The sequence below is a fragment of the Ambystoma mexicanum genome, chromosome 13 (assembly GCF_040938575.1).
Source record: "Ambystoma mexicanum isolate Mex_15411 chromosome 13, UKY_AmexF1_1, whole genome shotgun sequence".
NCBI classification, from domain to species: Eukaryota; Metazoa; Chordata; class Amphibia; order Caudata; family Ambystomatidae; genus Ambystoma; species Ambystoma mexicanum.
In genome coordinates, this window is record NC_090938.1 from 174,724,808 (window position 1) to 174,747,918 (window position 23,111).

The 23,111-nt window shown below is 47.1% G+C and overlaps 1 protein-coding gene across 2 annotated transcripts in view; it reads right to left on the minus strand.

Annotated features, from left to right (window-relative positions):
• STK38 (serine/threonine kinase 38) overlaps positions 1-23,111 on the minus strand; it is a 349,824-nt gene that overhangs the window by 94,485 nt on the left and 232,228 nt on the right. For both annotated transcript variants that reach the window (XM_069633553.1, XM_069633554.1), the window contains exon 9: positions 14,292-14,409. In XM_069633553.1, the coding sequence (XP_069489654.1) occupies positions 14,292-14,409 (118 nt within the window). The remainder of the gene's footprint in view (positions 1-14,291; positions 14,410-23,111) is intronic.

The window sequence follows — 23,111 nt, forward strand, 5'->3', positions numbered from 1 at the left end:
GAATATGTTCAGCCGGCAAGGAAACAGTTCCACAGAGTGTGCATGAAACGAGACAAGGCACATATGCAGTTGGCCGCCTGAAGCGCCATACCCCCTGCAGAAAACACTTTCTTCGCCCAGCTGTCAAAACACTAGTCGTCCCTATCAGTAGGCGCCTGCACCACCAAACTCTCCGGAGTAGGGTGCTTGGACAAGTAGCAGGGGTCACTAATGGCTGGGCAGTATTTTCGCGATAAAGACTTGCCCACTGCCGGGAGACTCACCGGAGCAATCCAAGCCGCCACCTTCCTCTGTAGAGCCAAATGAAACGGCAGTACCGGGTCAGTTGGTGGACCAATGTCGAGGATATGCGTAAGGTCATCCTGAAGAAACTCCCCCGGGGGCGCAGACCATCCTAAGTACTCTGTGACCCTTGACATAAGGCGCTGGTACGAAGAATTGACATGAGTGCCAGGCTCAGGCCTACAAAACTCACCTACAGAGAGGTGTCCAGCCCACTAGCATCATGCAGGGACTGCCTAAGGTCCTAAAACTGGCTACGGCACGAGAGAATCTTGTCTGGCACCGTGTCAGGCACCATGCCAACATCAGAGCCCTCATCCACCTCTGAAATAAACTCCAGATGGCGTTAAGAAGGCACAGAACTACCAAAGCCATGCTTGACCTTGGCCAGAGCCTTCCTAGGGGGTTCCACCGAGCCACGGGGTACCCCCGTCGACAGCCTCAAAAGGCATCGAGTGAATCGGTGTCGACGCCGGGTGCGGCTTCGACGGCGCCGACGGTCCTCGAGGCCGGGGCCCCGAGCGTGTCCCTCGACGGCCAGGACGCCGATGGCGTTGACGGCTTCTTCGAAGGCAAGCCCTCGAAAGAGTCCGTCGACTACCTCGGCACCACCGGTGTCGCGGTCTTCCGTGAAGACACCACAGGTTCACACGGTTGAGCGCGTCGAGGACCGCGACCTGGCCGGACATGCCGAGAACGATTCCCCTTGTCCGAGCGGGACCACTCCCGCGAATTGTGACAACCACACGAGCCCGAAGACGTGCAAGTGGTGTCTCTCGGCGGATCATGACCAACCCCACTCGGAGGCGCGGTCGGACCAGTGCCCTGCGATTCGAGAATCGCCAACATTTTCTTCCCGAAGGAAGCCCATTCCTCTGGCGTTGCATGCTTGGTGGAATAAGCAACCCGCCGACGGGCGGAGTCCGAAGATGAGGACAGGGAAGGCGACCGATGACGGCGCTTCCGGGAGTGCCTCGAAGAGGCAGAGGAGTGGCGGGACCGAGACCCACTGGACTTCCGACGACAACGCGGAGAGTCACCCCTCGAGTCGTCCGTCGAAAGCCCCGCAGACCCCGACTTCCGGGGCTTGGACACCTTACCTACCGAGAACTTCTTCTTGCGCTCACGCAAGGCTTTAGATGTGAGCGTCTGGCAGTCGACACAGTCATCCATGTCATGGGCCTCCGAGGCACCAGAGGCAAGCGTCGTGCAAGTTCGTAACTGACATCTTGGACCCACAGTCCCCACACTTCTTAAAGCCCGGACGCAGTGTGTGGAAGACGAGGTAGACATCTTCACGAAGAAATACTTCACAAACACCAAACAGGTTCGAAGAACCGAGAAACAACAAAAACTCCAAAGAGTCGAGGCGCGCCGAGATTCCCGAAGAGAACATGTTCGCGGAAAAAATGGAACTGAGGCTATGGGCGTTGTGCGTCCTACTTCTAACATCCCATGACGTCGGCCGTCGGAGGAGGTCCTCGAGGGCGGCGTATCGACGCAGGACGCAGATGCCGAAGATTTTCCGAAGCAGCACAGCTGTGGTGATTACTGTCAGAGATGGAATACGTCGGAGGACCAAATCCCTTCGAACGGAAACGCTTGGGAACACAGCCAATTTCCCGAACACCCAAGAAAGACAGGTCCGGACCAGCACTCAATAACAAAGATCAGTCATCTTCATAGTTGCAGTACTTGGCAGGACAGTGAACCATGTCTGCAAGAGAGATGCAATAAGGTGAGAACCAGTGGTCTGGGACCCAAACCTGGAAGTGAGATGTCTTCCTAGTGGTCCCACTTGGCAGGAGAGTGAAGCAAGTGGGCTGAATCCCACAACAAGAGAATCCGAGGTCAACTTTCTCATTGCAGTATTTGGTAAAGGCTTCCCTTTACAAGTAAACCCCAATCAAAGAAGAGAATTTAAGAACTGTGTTTGAAGCTAAAGTGGGAGAGAGGCTAGGGAAAGGGAATAATTCCCCATGGTTATCCGAAACTGTACTGACAAATGAAGTTACCAGGAGAAGGGCATAATTCTCCTGGTAACCGAAATCAGGGGAAAGGAGTCTTTCCACCTTGTTGTGTTGAACTGGAAAGAACAGAGGCGTTCTCCTAGCAAACAAGGTGATAAAATATAAGAATCAAGACACCATGAGAAGGGAGTTCTCCTGGTAGTCAAGATCATGTGTTGTATACTGTGAAGTCAAAAGAGACACCAGGGGAAGGAAGCGATACCGCTCGATGTGTACCTTGAAACCAAACAGGAGAAGGCAAGTCATTCCCGTGGCACTTTGAACTTGTTGAGAACAAGATACCTGGAAAAGGGAGCCATTTTCCAGGAATCCAATAGTGAAGAAAACTATGAACACTAAGGAATGATGTTTGAGCTGGAGCTTTACTTTGTGATGTTGTGAAGTTCTCAATTCCAATTCAAAAACTGGAACTTTGTTTTGTAGCTTGGAAAGGACCTGAGGCCTGGGGAAGGGAGTCATTCTCTCAGGCGAAGTTTCCACCTGAAGTTGAAACTATAGTCCATTGTTCAAAAGAAGCGTGCCATTCTTATGGACCAAAAATATCCACTACCCCTTTAGTATTAGTTACAAGTGTGAGGGACAGAAGAAAAAGTTACTTACCCCAGGTAACTTTCTTTCAACTGGATGTTCCTCCAACGTATTCCTCATCTTCCTCATGTTAATGCCCAGCTTCCGCTGCTTCTGAAAACATTTTTAGGCAGTGGGCGCCCTATGTCGGGTTGATGTCCCTCAAAGGCCTCTGTCGAGTGTGAGGTCATCGGAGAACATATATAGCACACGCAGCGCCCATTGGCCTCAGTGCTCTTTTTCCTCCTCCTCATGCAACAGAGATGCCCATAAATATGGTCATGACAGACTCAACCTTGGTGGAGCGGAAGCTGTAATAGCATGGGAAATTCTACAGAAGGGTAGGATTGGAGAGCGATGAGGAATACGTTGAAGGAACATCCATTCGAAAGAACATTACCAGGGGTAAGTAACTTGTTGTTCGAATGGATTGCGTCCTCCAAAAAATTCCTCATCTTTGACAGACTTCCAAAGCAGTATTAGAATTTGGAGGAGGGTGTAGAACTTGTATATTAAACATTTGCCGGGGCAGAACAAAGTACTGCCTTGCCAAAAGCAACCTCTTGAGAATGGGAAGCATCTAGAGCATAATGCTTTGTAAACGTGTGTACTGATGACCATGTTGCAGCATCAAATATTCCTTAGAGGAACGCCCCTTTGAAGGGCTGTATATGTGGCCATGCCCCTAGAGGAATGAGCCGCAAACCTTCAGAAGGTTCTTTCACTGCCAGACTGTAGCACTCAGAAATGGTCAAAATGATGCACCTAGATAAGGTTTGCTTGGTAACGGCTTGACCCAGTTTGTGGCCTGTATACCCTATGAATAGTTCAAACAACTGTATTTTGGATGTTCTCAAAATTTAAAAGCTTAGAGCTCTTCTAGGATCCAACCTATGAAGTCTTTCTTACTAGAAGGGTAGAAGGAGGGAAGGACAATTTTCTGGTTCAAATTAAAATCCGAAATGATTTTCGGTAAAAAGGAAGGTTTGACCTTCAAGACAACTTTGTCCTTGTAGAAGACTGTAAATGGTGGCCTTACTGACAGTGCCTAAAACTCGCTCACTCTGTGGACTGATGTGAGAGCAACCAATAAAATGGTTTTAACGGATAACAACCGTAGAGGACACGTCTGCAAGGGTTCAAAGGGTGCAAACATTACAAACTTTAAGACCAACTTTAGGTCCCAAACCGGAAACATGGAAAGGAGATGGAGGATATACAATGAGTCCTGAAAAAGGGATTGAGATACCAGTGGGATCTTGAAATAAGAGCATTCCACTGACGAGCGCTTACAAATGGACAGCGCTGCCAGATGCCCTTTAATAGAACTAATCTGGAGTCCTGAATTGGCTAAAGATAGAAGGAAGGACAATACGCCTGGCGTTTTACAAAGAAAAGGATCTACATTATTTTCCTTGCAGCAGTTGCAAAACTTGTTCCAACATTAACGGTACAAGGATTTTGTTGCTCGTATTCTAGCCAAAAGCAACACCTCCGTATCATCATCTGGGAGGTCCCAATCCCTATATCTCAACCTTTCAGGAACCAAGCGTGAAGGTTGAGAATGTGGACCTCTGGGTGGAGAACCTGACCCCCCCTCTTGCGAAAGAAGATCCTCTCTGTGGGGAAGACGTATCCGCGGACACATGGACATGTCTAGAAGGTCCAAGTGCCACATCCTCATGGCCCAGTCCAGGGCAATTAGGATCATGAGCTTCCGGAACTTTCTCAACCTCCTGATAACGTGAGGCATGACGGTGACTGGCGGAAACGCGTATAGGGGTAGAAACTCCCAGTCCACTACAAATGCATCTCCCAGAGCTCCTCTTGGGTGAAATTCCCTGGAGCAGTATCTTTCGCACTTTCGGTTGGTCCCTGTCACAAAAAGATCTACTTGAGGGGTTCCCCAAAGGGTGAAGATCTCTTGAAGGACTTCCTGAGCTAGCTCCCACTCGTGTGAGACTGTGCCCTGCCTGTTCAGAGCATCCGCCGGTGTGTTCTCTCCGGCCTCATGAACTGCCGATAGATTCCTTCTTGAATTGCCAAGTACCAGAGCTGCATTGCCTCTCTGCACAGTGGTAGTGACCCTACACCTCCTTTCTTGTTGAGGTAATACATGGCCACTGTGCTGTCCGTCATTATCAGGACATTCTTTCCCCAGACAGAGGGCAGGAAGGCATTCAGCTCTAGTCTGATTGCCCTCAGCTCCAAAAGATTGTGTAGTTTGGACTCCGATGGAGACAAACAACTGCTGACTGTCAGATCGTTGGCATGGGCGAGGCATCCGTCACTACTGTAATCTCTGGCCATGGTTGCCAGAAGCGTTCGCCCTTCAGAACATTTTCCCTGCATGCCCATAGAAGATCCTGTGAGACCCTGTCTGGAATCTGAACTCGGTCCGAAAGTTTTCCTGAGAATTGGGACCATTGTGGTCTTAGAGCCCACTGAAGGGATTTCATTCTCAGGCGGGCTTCTGGCACCAGAAAAATGCAGGATGACATGAGGCAGAGCAACCTCAAGAAATCGAAGGCCGAACGATCTTGGGCATTCTGAAATTTGGCAACCATCTGAAGAATGTCTTGAGCCCTCACCTTTGGTGGCAAGCTCCTTCCCAAGGATGTGTCTAAAACAGCCCCGATGTACTGGAGATATTGAGAAGGTGTCACATGGGGCTTCTTGTAATTGAGGGAGAAGCCCAATCTGTAGAGAGAGTGGCAGGGGACTTTCAGATGATCCATGACTTGTTCAGGAGAACGCGCCCTGATCAGCCAATCATCCAGGTAGGGCTAGACGTGAATCCTCCCCTCTCCTGAGATTCGCTGCCACCACTGCCATCAGTTGGGTGAAAACCCTCTAGGCAGAGGTCAGCCCGAAAGGCAGATCTCGAAACTGATAAGTGAGAACCGCCAACAGCAAACCTCAGGTATTTTCTGTGCTTGAAATGGATTGGCACATGAAAATAAGCATCCTGGAGGTCCAATGACACCAACCAAACCTGAAGTTGGAGGAAGGATCTGAGAAAGTGTGACCATCTTGAACCTGTTCTTCCTGAGTCCAAGATGAGTCTCAGACCTCCATCGTTTTTGGGGATCAAACAAATATGGAGAGTACCATCCCTTGTTAGTCTCTGCTACAGGTACCGGTTATATGGCACCATTCTCCAGCAGGGTTAAAACTTCCTGCACAAGGAGCAGATCCATAACCATCAAAGAGCAGCTCCCTGGTGGATTGTTCTGAGGTATTCTTATGAAAGGAAGGCAGTTACCATGGGCATCTGAAGACTGTCTGCCCCCCATGGGTGTACTGTGACTCAAGACCTCAGTGTATTTGTGGCGGCTGCTGCAGAAGCCGATGGTAAGGAGGCTGCTGCTTGAGCTAGCTTGGCACATCTACCTCGTCCACCACGAGGAAACCTTCTTTGGCCCCTCTGACTGGCCATTCCTCTCGCCATTCCAACTGAGCAGTAGTAGCGAAAAGATCTACTCCTCCAAAGTTGGTCTGAAAAGGCTGAGGTTGCCTAACAGTGGCGCCTAAAGATTTGGCTGCTGCCTTCGAGGTCTGCAGCTTTTCAAGGCTCTCGTCAGCCTTACTGCCAAAAAGATGAGAGCCATCAAAAGGCATGCTGAGAAGCCTAGACTGCACATCTAGTGCAAAACCAGACTTCCTCAACCAAGCATATCTGCGCATTTTGGTGCTGGTAGCCATGGACCTGCATACGCTATCCGCAGTATACAATCCTGACTGAAGGGCTTCACAATTAGCTTCTTTGCCGTCATTAACATAGCCAAGAAGCCATCCCTTTTCTCACCCTCAGGAATATTCTCTGCCGCCATAGATATGCAATCCCACAGAGCATACAAAAAATGTTACAAGGGCACAGGTGGAGTTGGCCAATTTCAGTGCCATGCTCTCTGCTGAAAATACCTTTCTCGCCCATCCATCTACACACTTGTTGTCCCTATCAGGAAGGATGGTAGGGTATGCTGCCCGTTTTGAAGTCGCTGTAGCCGCCTGCACCACCAGACTCTCCGGAGTGTTTTTTTTTTTCCAACAAGTAGTCGGAGTCACTACTGGATAGGCGGTATATTTTTATTCGATTCTTATTAACTGCCAGATTGGTCTCCAGAGTTTCCCCAATTTGAAGCCACCCTCTTTTGTAATGCCATTTGGAAGGGCAAGAGAGTCTGTCTGAGGACCTTTATCCAAAATATCGGTTAGATCGTCCTGTTCATAAGGGAGTGGTGGTCTGCTCCATCCTAGGTACTCTACAACTCTGGACATGAGTTGTCTGTATGGAGCGTCAGCATGTTAGTCAGGCTCAGGCCTACCAAACTCCAGTTCGGGTGAAGGATCAACTCCACACAGACTGTAAATTGACATGCAGATCTTTAATCCTGGACTCCTCTGATATCAGATAATCTGGAACATTGGGTGTCCCATATTAAAACCCAAAAGGAGCACCTTCCTCATCAGAGCGTTCCTCATCTTCATAGATTGAAGAGAGGGATTTGAAAAACTCCTTTCTGGGTACAGGAGCATAAGCTTTTTCAGGTTAAGTTAGTGTAGGCGTTGAAGGCTTTATTGGCGCCGATGGAGGAGGGGCGCTTGGCTGCGATGGAACAGCCAGCTTATGTAGTGTAGCCGCTTTTGAACTTGGACATCGATGTCTACGTCGAGGGCCTGATGGGCGAACACACTGTCGTCAGAGGCCAGGCAGGCGGCGAGGACACCGCTGGCGTTGACGGTTTTGATGGCGTCGAGGACCTCTACTTCTCTTTGTGATTTTCATCGAAAGAAGGCCTAGAGGGCTCCCGATGTTTGTCAGGCCGTTTTCCCGGGTTCGAGGGCATGCAGGATTTCGAGCGAGACCTATACTTACCGGCTTGCTTTGAAGGCTTGGTAGGAGCATTACCTTGTTTCTCAAAGATTAACATTTCCTTTCGGAAAGCTTCCCATTTGGCTGGGGTAGATTATTTTTGTGGGACATGCAACCCTTTCGTGTGAGTTGTCGGACAACGATGTCGACTAAGGCAACCTCCGGTGCTGCCTCTTCAACTTTTTTTGCCGATGAAGCGTGGTGGGAGCCACTGCTAGACAGAGCGCTTCGCCTTCTTCCTCCGAGGAGAGTCACCTCTCGACTCGTCGGTTGAAGGCTTAGCAGGTCGGGGCTTAGGGGATTTGGGTATTCTTCCTACCTGGAGTTTCCCCTTCCGCTCCCTCAAGGCCTTTCCTGTCATAGACCAACACTTTGAACAACTGGCAGTGTCGTGACCCTCCCCGAGGCACCACAAGCAGACAGTGCGGGTCGATAAAGGACATCTTGGACCCGCAGTCCCTGCATTTTTTAAAAACCGGTCTTCGGTGTTGATGGTGTCGAAGATGGAGACATATCGAAGGATTTTCTAAGAAAGTCTTAGACAATGAGGCGCTGACATCCCACAGACCATTCGAAGTAGTCATTTTGACACACAACAGTTTACCTGGACATTCTGACCGAATCCTTGGTGCCTTAGTTGATGCAAGGCAGCCCCTCTTGGAGTTAGCAAAGAGATAGGCTGTCAAGAATCACGGCCAATACAGTCGTGTGGTGCAGAAGGAGCACTAACCACAGATATAGTATACTAAGTCACTGAAGAATTCTTCCCACTATTGTAACCCTCTGTTGTGAAGAGATGCCAACCAGAAAGATAAAGTAGTTGGAAGATGGCACACAGACCCACGACACGCCGGCTGTGGAAGCAAAGACAAAGAAGGAGTACTGCTGGAGGTGTAGCAAAAAGCCCCAACAGCGAACAGAGTGAGTAAACAAACCTCACAAACCTCACTACGAGTAGGAATGTTGCAATAGAGCCCTGCAATGAGATGGATCAGATGAAAAGCATCCCTGGAGGCTTTCCACGACCTGGAGGAACATCAACCCACACTAAGCTGTGGAAACTAAGGCAAAGATACCACAATGCAAAATAAAGAATTGAAACCAGTCTTACCGGAGCAGGATCCGAACAGTGACTAATGTCCAGAGTCCAGCAGTATCCAAGAGTACCCCGACAGCACAAGGACGCCCGAGTGCTACTGGAACGGCAGACGTCCGGAATACAATTCCTGGACAAACAACCTAGCCCAACAGCACGAGGACGCCTAGATGGTATCAGTACAGTTAGCGTCTGTAGTCCGTGTGCTGTATTTGTGAAAGTGATATTCCAGCAAGCGTCGTTCCAATGCTGAATGGAGTGAAACAGTTCATGAGTTGACAAACGGAGGATCCATGGCAGGAAGGGGCAGAGCAAAGGAATCCGTTGTGAAGTCAGAGTCCGGTAACGTGCGGGGAAATGAAACTGACGAAGGTTGTCCATAGAGCAGGCAGGGTCGATCACGAGCGGGCCTAGAACGAGGCAAAACGTAGAACAAAAGCGAGTCCAGTAAACGACTCAGGGTCAAAAAGCACCAAGCGCAGAAAACAAAACGAAGAGCACAAGGTCTAGGAAACTGCAATCAGAAGCACAGAGGCTTCACAGATGGCAGAGTTTATTTCCTTGGATGACGTGCCATGAAGCACCGAAGGATCACGTGACTTGACGGTGTGCGCTTCGTATTCGCCTGGTTGCGTGCAATGAAAGGCTTCACTCGTCGCCATGGCAATCGTCAGCGATTAAGGAACGGGGTCCTTCTCCTTAATACTGACCGTTTGAAAGATCGGGTGATGGCGCAAGCTTTAGAGACTTAAGTGATACATCTGTATTCCTAGCAGAGCGTTTCCTGACAGCTACCTCTTAATTTTGATTAAATAAAAGTTTTATGCCAACAATCATGCCACCTGTGCATCAGCCTCCTCCATCTGCATCCCTACAGTACATATGTACAACTCACAGTTAGGTAACACTCAGAGTTGCACACTACTTTAGAATCACAAGCAGTTATTCACACAATAATTGCATTTCCCTGGGTACGGAGAAAAGATGTTACACAGATCAGAACAGCCCTTCAGCACCAAATACTAAAACTTTAAAATTCCAACCACAGCATGTACCAAGTTGTTTAGGTGTTCCAAAATGTTCCTGAGGACATAAGGGTTTTAAGTTTGTAGTGAACATCAGAGCAACTACCACCTGATAAATACTGCAACCCTGAAGCTGCTTGCAAGTTGACCACTGCAACCAAATCCGAAGAGAAAGTCTGTAAACATTTCCAGCGACCTGCTGTGTGACCGAAGCCGTAAGTAACCCTCCCTTCCAAGCAACCTGGAGGTCCCAAAAATGACGACCCCTACCAGGAGGCTAGTGAAATGCACTAGTCTCAAGAAGACCTGCAAAACCAGTCACCCCTCAACGTGATGCAACCTTCCCGGGCTGCAAAGAGACAATAGCAGGGGACCTCAAGTGCAGTGCATGGTCTTCCGAAGTCAGATTTCATCTGAAACTTTGGTCGACCTTCAGACACACTATTCAAATCTCTGAAGTTCCCTCACCAGAGTGCAGGACCGAGAGCGTGAAGAAAATCTGACCGGCGATATTCATCCATCTGGTTCCTGTAAAAGGGCACTAAAAACACAAATCCGTGATGAGCTGCAAAGGTGGTATTGACTGCGCCAATGTTGGTTCCTGCAGTCCTCCGGCATCCCTCAGTAGTCTTTCTTGATCCAGTGGTAGCCTTGGTTTCTGGGTCCAGCTCATCTCGGAATATCCAGAATCTGTCCAGGGGTGTTACTTTTCCCTACAAGAAGGATGCTTGCAAGATTTAAATCTGGACATGGCTGTCCAATAGTGGACAGCAACATCCTATAATCTGTTAAGTAACATCCATGTCCCAGGAGTAAAGTGGATAGAGACACACAAGAAGCCAACCTAGGTGCATAAAGAAAGGGGACCATCCCCACCTAGCTAGGTAGAAGGATGGCAATCAAAGGAAAGGCCATATTGAACAGGGCTTAAAACAGAGAGGCCATATAGAGTAATGGTTAAGTGCATTGTCACAAAGGCAACACAAGATAATGGCACCCGCAAAAAGGGTTAAAAAAAAAAAAGCGACGACTGTCGCCAACCTGTTCACAAGATGCTTGGAAAGAATAAAAAAGTAGAGTGTCCTTACAGCGCTCAATGTAAAATGGCTTGTACTGCAAGGGTGAAAACACACCTCATAAAAAGGAGAGGATGACTCCTGCACCAATAGGCCTAGTAGATATTTAGTGCACCCAAAACATTGCAAAAATGGCTTGGGGGCCCCGACAGCACACCATATAAGGTGGAGGGTGCGCCATAGGAAACATGGATGCCAAACAAAGGAGAGCGGTCCATCCAGTTAACTACCCGTCCCCACTGGACCCTGCGTCCCAAAACAAAAAGTGAATGTAGTAGGGGGAGATAGTCTCACTCATCTTCGAAGTCAATTAAAAACATCCCAATGAGACCAGCAGTAGTGCTAGAAGGTTCAGGACAGAGGATTTGCAAACTTAATATTGTTGGGGAATTCTACTCAGAGAGCCTGTCCTACTCCATAGTGTCCCGTGCACGACTGGGTGGCAACAAAACTGGCTAACCCCTCCAGGCTACAGTACTAACATTAACTGAAGTGAAAAGGTTGTGTGGTTACAAAGGCCAAGCCTTACAAATTGTGCCTTCTCACCAAGAGATCTACGCAAGGACATGTTCCTGGAGAAACCTTAAGCTGAATGGGCAGTGGAAAACCCCTGGAAGGAGGAAGGCAACCTTCCCACTAGTACCAAAAGGTTTTCATGACTAGGCCATATTCTCTCTTACTGGGATGGCATGAGATTCTCCACAAAACCTACAGTGGCATTCAGATGTCATTTTCAGCATTGGCACGAGATCCCGCCAACCAGTGTTAAACCAGAGCACAAAATTGACACGAACTCAGTGGATGAAAAATTACCTGGACAGGTAATATGCTCACCTGGTATCTGCGGGGAGGTTGGGGCACGGTTGGAGCCCTCCCTTGACTTGGCTCCCCTGGATCGCCTCTTTCCCCGTTTCTGCAAAGCACGCAGTTCTGGATGCTTGTATTGTCCCTGAGAGAAGATGAGAGGCAATGAGAATGGCGTGGTGGTGTCGTGACTTCCCTCGACCCTCTTGTGCCAAAGTGAAGTGCACAAGCGTTTTCCCATGCAAGCTCACCTGTTGTGTTGTAATGTTGAGCTATCCGTCCTGCTTCTTATAGCAGGGGCGCGTAGAGTGGACCTAGTTGCTTCACTGGTCCTCGGAAGGGTTGATCCAGACTCGCTGCGACCAATCCACTTAGAAGGTAAGTCTTTTGGTCATGATTATAGTTAGTTTATTATAATGTCTTTGTCTTGATCGTTAAGAGTAATTCTTGCAATGTCTTATCTCTTCCCAATAGGTGTGAAAATGCAGATCGGAGTACTGGAGCGAATCCGGGGATTCCCTTGAGGATGATGGAGCTCCCAAATTAGCTGGTAAGTTGGCCTTTATGATGGAACTCTAGTCTCAAGTACGGCGCGGCCAAGCGTTCGTTATCTATATAATTTCTATCCTGTTTTCTTTCTCCCTTGCAGGAGGAGGCCGGCGGCAGAGAGTGAAGTCTTGATGTTCAACGCAGCTCTGCGGTTCCAGAATGAAGGTACTGCGAAGGAGAAGAAAAGAAGCAGAGCTCTGAGTAGCTGGACACCCGGATAGGGTGAGAAGAAGGCTCGGACTCCGATAGTGATGGGATGCAGGTAAGAGGCAAGATGGAGCAACTGGAAGCAGGTAGGAGGCGCCTTCAGCGATGGAGTAGCTGGAATCAGGTAACATGTCTTCAGAGATGGAGCAGCTGGAATCAGGTGGATGCACAGGTAAGGACAGCGGGAAGCGTTACACTGCAGAAAGCACACAAACGCTAAGCGAAGGCACATGGATGGGTTGGCCTTATATAGGCTGGCCCTGGCCCCTCCCTTTAGCCCCGCCTAGTGGCTCCACCATGCCCCTCCCAGGGACTACGTGCCTTCCAGTGATGTTCTATGGCCACACCCGGCCTTACAGCACGTGCCTTAGGCACAGAGTGTTCAAGGCACACTTTTTCACTTTGGCGCCAGGACCGGGTCCATTTGGACCATGGTGGTGAGGAAGGACTGGACCCTTGTCCAGTGGCCATGACAACAGGACAATGTCTGGGCAATCCAGTTCAATGAGAATCAAACACCTTACAGAATCCAACACGTTGCTTAAGCCTTGCCGTCAGTGGTAGATACAGCAGAGAGAAAAAGCAATGTTTACAAAAAGAGATGAGAATACAAAAATGCTGCTTCAAGGAAGCAGTGACGCAAAGAAACGGAAGCACCCAAAAAGGAGGCGATCATAGGATAAAATTTAACAGAGATGTACAAGAATGTGGATGAAACTGATTAGGATTAAAACACACCTAGGTGCTGGAGCATGATCTTGGTGCATGTGGAAACATCTATGCTGCAAGCCTCGCACCAAAATAAAGGGACTGTTGTTTGAAAAAGCAATGAAAGGCTGCTGGCACTACAAGCATAAACATCCGATTAGGAAGGAGAGCACTAGTGAACGTAAAAAGAAAAAAAAAGCACTCTGGCCTCTGTAATCTACGCATCATGTGCTCTATGGGTTGTGCATCAATCGAAATGAGATACTGTTGTGCTTAGTTTCAGAATGTAATTCTTACATAGACTATTGCAGATGCAGAAACCCAATATAGTACACAATGGCAACAATGCCAGCAGTTGAGTTCACTTGAATTAGTTATTAATCTCACATATGGTAGCTCACGTAGCTGAGTTTATCTGCATTTACCTCTTCTTCCACCAAATACCTAAAAGATCTTTCTAGCTGAACACATTTTTTAATTGCCTACTAATCTAGAAGCAGAACCCATCACGGCACTAAGAAAAGGTTAGTCGCAAGAGATTACATTATGATAAAGAGCCACTAAACATGAATCTTTTAGCAACTTTGACTTTTAGCAACTTTGAGAATATGGTCTATGCCAGGGTTAATTGAAGGTTTATAGAGAATTGTTCGACAGTCATGGTGTCGAAATACAAAAGTTTCGGCACAAAAGGATCGAAAACATTTTTTCAGAATGCATGTTTTTGTGGGGGTTCCTCCCCAAACCCTGTTATTTTGGGAAAAACCACTGATTTTACTATACGAACCCCCCAAAAAAACAAAAACACATTTACATTAAAATAAATGCATTCGAATTTTTTTTTCCTCGATCCTTTTGTTTCGAAACTATTGTATTTCGAAACTATGTTTTCGAAACTTTGACGGGACACCTTAATTGATGCATTCCAAGCGTTTTCATTGGTCGGACAGAAGAAGCAAGCTTATCTAGGAAACAAGCAGAAAAGTATCATTCATTTACTGGCAAGTAGCATAGTAAACAACCTTAACAAATGATCTACTTTTTTTCATTGCTTTCAAGTGTTTGACCTACCAATCAACATCTCATACATGATGACTCCAAGCGACCACCAGTCACATAACTTGTTATAGCCAGTTTGCATGAATACTTCAGGTGCGATGTAGTCTGGTGTTCCAACTGTGGAAAAAGCCTGTATGTAAAAAAAGAAGAAATAAAAGTAAACCAATTAATTCCAGGAAAAACAATGGCATCTTCTAAAAGAGACTTTAAAAAACTACCACAGAAACTAACAAAACACAAAGAAAGCAGAGGGGATGTTCAGATTGAAATCCCAACCATGCTAAAAAGGACAGCGATTGGTAGTGTTGATAAACTAGCCATCTTCACATTAATGGTTGTTCCTTTAACAAAAAAGAGAAACCAAGGCAGAAGTTCAATCTCAGTACAAGGTTCTTCTGGGAAACAAAGATGTATTACAAAGATGTATTACTTACAATCCCAAACACACAAACCATACAGTGAAAAGGGAACGAATAGAACTAAGTCAGTCAAATCAAGTGAAATTGAATAAAATGTTTACCCTTTTAATTAGGCTACACGTATCAAACAGTTTTACCACGTTTGAATATACCGCTTTTGCAAGGGAGTTGCTAGGTCTGGAAAAGACCCGGGGCTATGCTGATGTCGGAATTGTTGGGACTGGGGGCTAGCTAGTCTTTTGGCTGTAGCTCCTGAGATTCTATCAGGGGCTACAACCAAAAGATCAGGGGCTACAGCCCCCTTAGCCCCCCCCTAGCAACGCCCCTGCGCTTTTGAAACTGGACAGGACTGGTTTTTCTTTTCAAACTGCATCTTTAACCTCCAGGAGATCAAAATATTCCTACTTCTGCAGGAGAGGCACTTAATTTATTATCTCTACTTCAGACAGTTAATACACTGGACTAAAATCTCAAGACAAAGCTACAGTGGGTCTGAAACCAAATGTTTACGATCATTATTTCCATTAGCTCTAGGTAACACAGCCAAAGATAAGTGTCCATAGGATATAATGTCCAACATATAAGTGCCACATGGGTGCTATGCCCCAATATAGAGTCTAATAAACTGAACATTAAGGGGTGTGCAGGGACACAGATTCAATCAGGTCCCTCGCTCCCCCGCCCGCCCCCCCCCACCACCATTTCGGTGTAACAGGCATTAATGGTTCACATCGTTCCTGGAATCTACCCCCTCAAGAGCGAAAGATGCCACTCACTGAGGCAGCCCTACAGACCATACCCAGATGATGTCACTGAGGCAATAAACCTGTAGGCAATAACTGAATGAGCCGTGATCATGAAGAAGCTAAATTACATCATGGCTTAGGCCAGCACACGTAGGTGCATTAGACACAAAGCACATATGCATCCGCACGAAAATACACGCACAATAGGTACAACTGCATTTAGAACACAAAGAACATGCTTGAATCCACTAGGTTAGAAGACTTATATTCTCTTTTCTATGCTGAAAAGCAAGTCGCATGAAAATAACCATAAAAGCTTGCTTAATACAGAACGCAACTAAAATGAGCGGCAATGCAAACCAAACTGGAGGACACAGCCACATTAGGTGAACGGGAGATGGTGAAGCCCCAACACTACAGAGATCCCGTCTTGCTGTGCCAGCAAAAACAGCCAAGCCTGAACAGCGTAGATAGCAATGCACAGTTTGCCAAGGTTAGCAGGGAAGGTTTCTGTTAAGATGGATTTCTAAACTCTGACCTGGTGGGCAGAAGTTCAGAAGGCCAGCCTAGTTTCTTGGAACAGGTTAACCTCTGGACAAGCCAGACCAATCAAGGTAGCTATGGCAGGCGGTCAAGACTAAGTCTCAGGAGGGGTGTGGGTGACAAAGACCTCAATGAGCACACAAAGCAAGGACACTTACAAATTACTCCAGACAGGTGTTATATCAAAAATAGACACATTTATTACAAGGCCTTTGTAACAGAGATCATAGCAAAAGAATCACAGTAACACTAAGCAAACCAACACAACCAACACTATATTATATATATATATATATATATATATATATATATACATACATATATATACATATATACACACACACACACACACACACACACACACACACACACACACACACACACTGGGGTCCAAAGGGTTAAATGCACGAAATTTGTCGACAACCTAGATGGGAAGGAAACAGGCAGTGCAGCTAGTCCTACCAGTTCGACATCAACCATACACCTAACTAAAAGGCAGTCCAAGCCCTAAGGAGAGGAGCCTTGAGCTCAATAGTACATGCCATGCAAGCGCACGCGGTTGTTCCAATGGGCAGAACAGGGTCTCTTCAGGGGTCTCTAGCAGCTCGGGAAGGTGGATGAGGCGATGCAGAACGAGTTCACTATTCAAGAAGGTCCTCCATTTGAAGGCACAGGCAGTTCAAGAGTTCGGGATGGAGTCGCTATTTCGCAATAGCAGTGGAAAGGAGAGGGGCCCCAAGGGGCCTTTCATGCGTAAAAATGGGGGTTGTGCTAGGGGCCACCAGTTGGGGTATTGAGTACTGACCGGTCCCCGACACGAGCAGACCCAAACTTAGGCAGGTCAGTCCACTTCGCTTGCAGGTTCGAATGGGGCAAAAAGGACGTCTCGGCTACTTTTAGTGCCTGAAATACAACGATGATTCCCAAACGGGACAGTGGCGATTTCTCTGCTCCGGGTGGATGAATCAACAAAGCAAGAGGGTCACAAATGCAGCGGACTTCCAAAGCACGTTGCCACGGCAGGGCAACACAGTAACCGTGTTCACTCCGGTCCTGGCGCACTCGTCTCACTTCAGACCTGGGAATGCCAAGTGTACGAAATTCGGTGCCAGGGTGCTGTGGACACAGAGCTAGCAGTATACCAAGTTTCAAGGGCCTCCTCGAAACCATACATTCCAGCCCACATCCTGGAGGCACCCACACAAGGCATGCAGAAGCCTGCAAAAGCATTGGGATTTGCGGGAAAGTGCATGACCAAATAAGGACGGACCCGGGTCGACTCGACCTGGGGAAGGTGAAGAGGCAAGATGGTCAAAGGACAGGACAAAGAACCTCGTGGCATGGCCATTTTGGAGCCAGGCTACCTATTTGTGCCAAACGCGGTTAACATGGCAGGAAAGGGTTAAAAAGAATGCAAAAAGATATCTGCCACCAGTCCTGTCCATTACACATCTGCACAGTTCATAAAAAGTCCAGCGAGAGTATCTAGGGCCTTTGGAAATGACTATAGACCCAAGTGTGCTGTATGGTAAGATACATTGCAGAGTGGTTAAAAGCTGCAACATGAGGAAAGGACTAAGGGAAACAGTCTCCCAGTACTGACTGTCTTAAGGGCATGTCAGTTTCCCCATTCAGTCAATGGTGTCTTAACAGCAGCAAAAAATGTTTGGGGGTTGACACATGGAGGGAAAATTGCATACAATTATGAATTCTTTCCCAACAGTTTCAACCAGCATTGGAAAAGTACAGACAAACAGATACCAGACGATGGACAGAATTCTATCTGAAGCAGCCAAGAAACTACTGTTGCTTGAAGGCCAGATTCACACCAGCTCTCACCTGACACCGAGAGGAAAGTAGCTCGAACATGTCTCTAGAGGGCAAGGAGGTAATAACACCCACAGTAAAAAGGGCTAAAATCCCTTATGGCATAAGGCAGCACTGTATTGTGCACCTGAACCAGCATGTGTCAATGTGAGACCTGTTCCCTTAGTAACTTAACCAATGACCCAACCCCTTGATAGAAACACAAAAAGAGATAAAAGCTCAAACAGAGTCTCACCACCAATTTAAAAATGAAAGGGCTCACATGACCAATTTGGCCCACATTACTAATGACATGTAGTACCAGTACCCAACCTGTGTGAGGAGAGAGGCTTCAGGGTATAGCTGCTACGCATTCCCTCATTCTCCATGCCATGAGCGCCTCCAGGACTTTGGTAGCTACTGAGAACCCAGCTACTCTGGCACGCTGCCGAATGCACTTGTCACTTTGCACAACTAGAAGCCAGGTACAGGGGGGAGAGGGGTACACCAAGATGGACATCAAAAAAGACATTCCAATACGAGGACAGCTATATAAAAACGCAGACAATGATAGAGGACTATTGGAGTGCAGATAAAATGATACAATATACACTGGACGGACAAAACAGAGGCAGAGCTAGAATAGTACAACAAAACGAATTGCAGTGCCCGACGACAGACACGAGGGGGGGGGGGGTAGGAGGAATGCGTCGTTGCCGGGAGAGGCCCCAACTACTAGTATATGGACAGGCATTCAAAGGAGAAGACTGGGTCAAAGGGCTGATGGGATGCAAAGCACAAGCGCTTCCGTCAGCTCCAGTGGAAGTGGTCCAGAAAGAAAATGATGAGTGCCTGAAGGATTAGAAAGAGTATTCCAAGTTGCTCACATTGGTAGGAAACAAAGCAGGCCCTCTACCCAGGATACCCCTCGGGAATGCACAACTAATTTACCAGGATGATGGTCCAGTAAAGGTTGGAGAAAACAGAGGCTGCAAACACTTCCAAGATACTTGGCATGAGAGTAGGCACAGCAGTACTCATGGACCACTACTACGGGCCTAAAGCTTACATGCAGATACTCCAGATTGGGGAGAGATGTACCCTGGTGCTATTGAACACACCAGCATTGGTAGTGCCTCAGAAAGACAAAGATAAAAGATAGATAGTTTACCCAAAATGGACACACACTAGAGAAAGAAAGGATCACTTAAATCCGAGCAGAGAGAAGAGAGGAAAGTACGTCTCAAGAGGCATTTGACGAGATACCAGAGGAGGTTAGGCTGTTCAGCAGAGCAGAGGTTTTCTTCGCTTCTGTTGTTCCTGGAAAACAGACAAATGGTGCCAGCCAGACAGAGTGCTGCCACATGACCTGGAGTGTGGACAAACAAGTGAATTATCATGAGGACCTGAGGGGGGTGGCAAAGGTGTGGACCCCCAGGACACCCATTAATGGGGAAGGGCCTCCAGAATGTGTGGTACAGGACTGGAACAGAGGGGGGGGCTGAAGAGAGACCGTTTGCGTCGCCCCTACGCATCCCACCATTTCGGCGTGACACGACATGAACAGTGCACATCGTTCCTGGCGTCTATCTCCTCCCCACCATTGTACCGGCAATGTGAAAAATGCCACTCACTGAGGCAGCCCTACAGACCCTACCCAGAGTCATTGAGGCAATAAATCTGCAGGCGATGGGACAATTGAATGAGCTCGCATCCTGAATAGGCTAAATGACATGGCTGAGGCCAGCACAGGTAGGTGCTTTAGAAATGAAGCACATATGCATCCACACACAAAGATACACGTAAATTAGGTCAACTTGCATTTAGAACATGAACATGCTTGCATCCACTAGGTTAGAAGACACATACTCTCTTTTCTATGCTGAAACGCAAGACGCTCTCGAAAACACATTAAAACTTGCTTAATGCATAACAACTAAAATGAGTGGCCATGCAAACCAAGATGGAGGACACAGCCACATTAGCTGAATGCGAGACATTGAGAAGCCCCAACACTACAGAGAGAACCTGTGTTGTTCAGCCAGCGAAAACAGTCAAGCCTGAACAGCGTAGATAACAATGCGCACAGTTTGTCAAGGTTAGCAGGGAAAGGCCAGTTTGAACCAGCATTGGAAAAGTACAGACATAAAAACAGATCCCCAGACGAAGTACATAATTCTTTCTGAAAAAGTAAAGAAACAACTGTTGCTGTAAGATCAGGTTCCCATCGGCTCACAAGCAACACAGAGGAAAGCCTCTTATTGTATGGGCCCTTTACAGGAATGTTTTCCAATTAGGAATTTTAAGCCTTGCATGCTGCAATGGTCGACATTTAATTTTTAAACAATCCACAAAGACTAAATGATAGAGACATGACTAAAGAATATGCAGGGATTTACCAGCTTGTTGAAAGGTTACTGGAACTTAAAGCTATAAATAAGGCAATAATATGCTTCGCTTCTGCTAAGCATCACTGACCTACGTAAGACTATCAGATTACTATAAACTACAATTTCCCTTTGAATAATATTTAACCAAAACATTCACACCATAGGTCAGCCAAAACCATATGTCCTAACTGCATTGTAATTTATTTTCAGGTGGGAAATTCACAGAAAGGGATCAGGCATGTTTTCAGGGTCGTCTTCTAATTTTCAAAGGAATGATTTGTGGGAATAAACAGTTTGGAGATAATGGAGTACTAGCGAATTGTGTTTTATAAAATCCTATGTGCAAAATACTATATTGGTTGGCAGGAACATTCTCTCCTCTTAGAATGAAATTGACTTTTGAAATTATGATGTTTTATGAATATTTTTAAATCATTCGCGGACAGATGTCAATAAATGGTAAAGACTGAGCAGCACAATGAACAGAGCAAAGCATATTAGTGTTACGTTCTAATCGGACAGAACAGGGTGCTGCATGCTTTGTAGATACATTGCATTGCTGTAAGACAATAAAAAATAGTTGGGTATGGACTTTTGGGGGAGGTTTAAGAAGAGTATGCTTTTGGCCCTTGAAGGAGAATTCTCGCAATACTGAAAAGATAAGGTTTGTCTTCTGATGTTTGTGGGGCTGCTTAGAATCGCATTTTTCTTTTTTTTTCCAAACTATTTTTTTCTGGCAATAGAGGGTACAGAAGAAACAGGTGGAATTCAACCATTTGCATTGTATGTATAAGTTTACACAGTGGCGACAGAGAAAGGATATAAGAGTACATTTTACAAACAGTAGTTACCATAGGATAAGTATTGGCTACAATTCTGCCCAGTCCTAGGTTGTAGTGACAGTGTTGCACAGGAAAGAGCAAAAACTTACCCAGGCATCCAAGGATCTGGACGAGACTGGGAGGCCCGAGCTGTGCATGTGCTCACATTCCTGGACCCATGTCAATGCCATCATTAGCACTAGGGTGGCCTTTATCCTTCCACTTTAGCAGGATCGCTCTCTTAGCAACCATTCAGGTGACATTAGCGAATGCCCGATGACTCTTGCTTTGAATAGTAGGCCATATACCAAAAAGGTGCACCCAGTGGTTCTCGTTCCAGCGGGATGTCCAACACTATGGATACTGAATCAATGATTTTATCTCAATAGTCCCCCAGCCGAGGGCAAGACCAGAACATATGTAGGTGGTCCGACCGGAGTGTGTAAACATCTAGGGAAGCAGTGTTGCTCCAAGCAGGCCATTTTGGTCAGTCTGGCCCGTGTGTAATATAATCTATTCAATAGTTTGAATTGCATAAACCTGAAGTTTGACACCTTTTTGGTGTGTGTGCACACATTAGGCCCCCATTGATCGTCGGTTAGATCAAGACCCAGTTCCCGCGACCATCCATCTCGTGCACTTGAGGCGCAAGGAGATGTAGTTTCCAGCATCATTTTATAAAGTGGGGATAGGATGTATTTAGAGTCCCGAGTTGGCGATGCAGGCTAGGCAATGGGTTTTTGGGGGTTCAGCGGTATATGTCGGCCACCTGGCAGAGATGGCTGCATGTATCCTGTGATATTGAAGTAGGCCCCCCGCAATGTCCGACTTTGCAAGTGGAGGGTGTGATAAATTCCCTGTTGGGATAAACGTCAGCCAGTGCTCTATAGCCCAGATGTTCCCACCTTGCCTGGTCCGCCCTGTCCCAGGTTGGTCCTAGCGCTGGGAATTTCCACAGGGGGAGCCAGCGATAAAAACAGGCCGACGGCCCCGGTGAGGGCATACAGCATTCGCCATGCTTGCAGTGTGGTGGCGACCGGGTCGAAAGGGCAGTCATCTCTAAACTGTTGGTCTAGTACTACTGTCTTTAGATTAGAGTCTCCTGCGGCAAACACCTCAAACTTAACATGTGGAGGGGGTGATACCATGGGGTACCAGAATGTGGTGAACTGACCTGGGCAGCCGTCCAGTACAGTTCCAAATTTGGAACGGCAAACCCTCCTTTCTCATATGGGCACGTCATCTCTACCCACTTCTTGCGGACCGTACCGGAATGCCATAGGAACTGTGCAAGCAGACCATGTATTTTGGCAAAGTAGGGTTTCCCTGGCCATACAGGGACATTAGTAAGCGTGGATAGCATCTTAGGAAGTAGTGTCATCTTGGTCAGTGATCGATTAGCAGCTAGGGATAATGGGAGGGATTTCCATTTATTCATTTTAGATTCGGTGTAGGTCCTGAGTGAGTCATAATGATCTTGTAGTCGGGAGGCCCTGGATTCCAACATCACCACCCCAAAGTATTTAATAAAGTCGGGGCACCATCGCAACGACAGAGCACCCCAGCAATCCTGGGTGTGATTTGTTAGCGGAAATATTTATGATTTTGAAAAGGTGATAGTGAAGCCGGGGAATTCACCTATACTTGTGATATCTTAGAGGATTGGTTCAAGATTGATTAGGGGGTCTCGGACGTGTAGCATCACATTGCCTGCATACAGAGATAAGATCTTGGGGGGGCCGGACAATCTTTTCCCACACTGGCAGTGGCGTTTCCTGATGAATTCCACCATCAGCTGGATGGCCAGGGCAAAAGATATGGGGGATAGAGGGCATCCCTGGAGGGATCCTCTTCCGATCTGAAATGTTGCAGGTGTACATGAGTTGACAAGGACCTTGGTCAGGGGTTGTGTGTACAACAATTTAATGTTTCGTTTCATGTTGGATCCCATCACCATCCTTTCTAGGGTTACAAATAAGAATTCCCAGGAAACCATATCAAAGGGCTTTTGGGTGTCTATAGTTGCACCCAATGCTTGCGCCTCTGGGTCTATTCTGGCAGTTATATTAAACAACCGCCTGATATTCAGTGTAGTGGACCTCCCAGG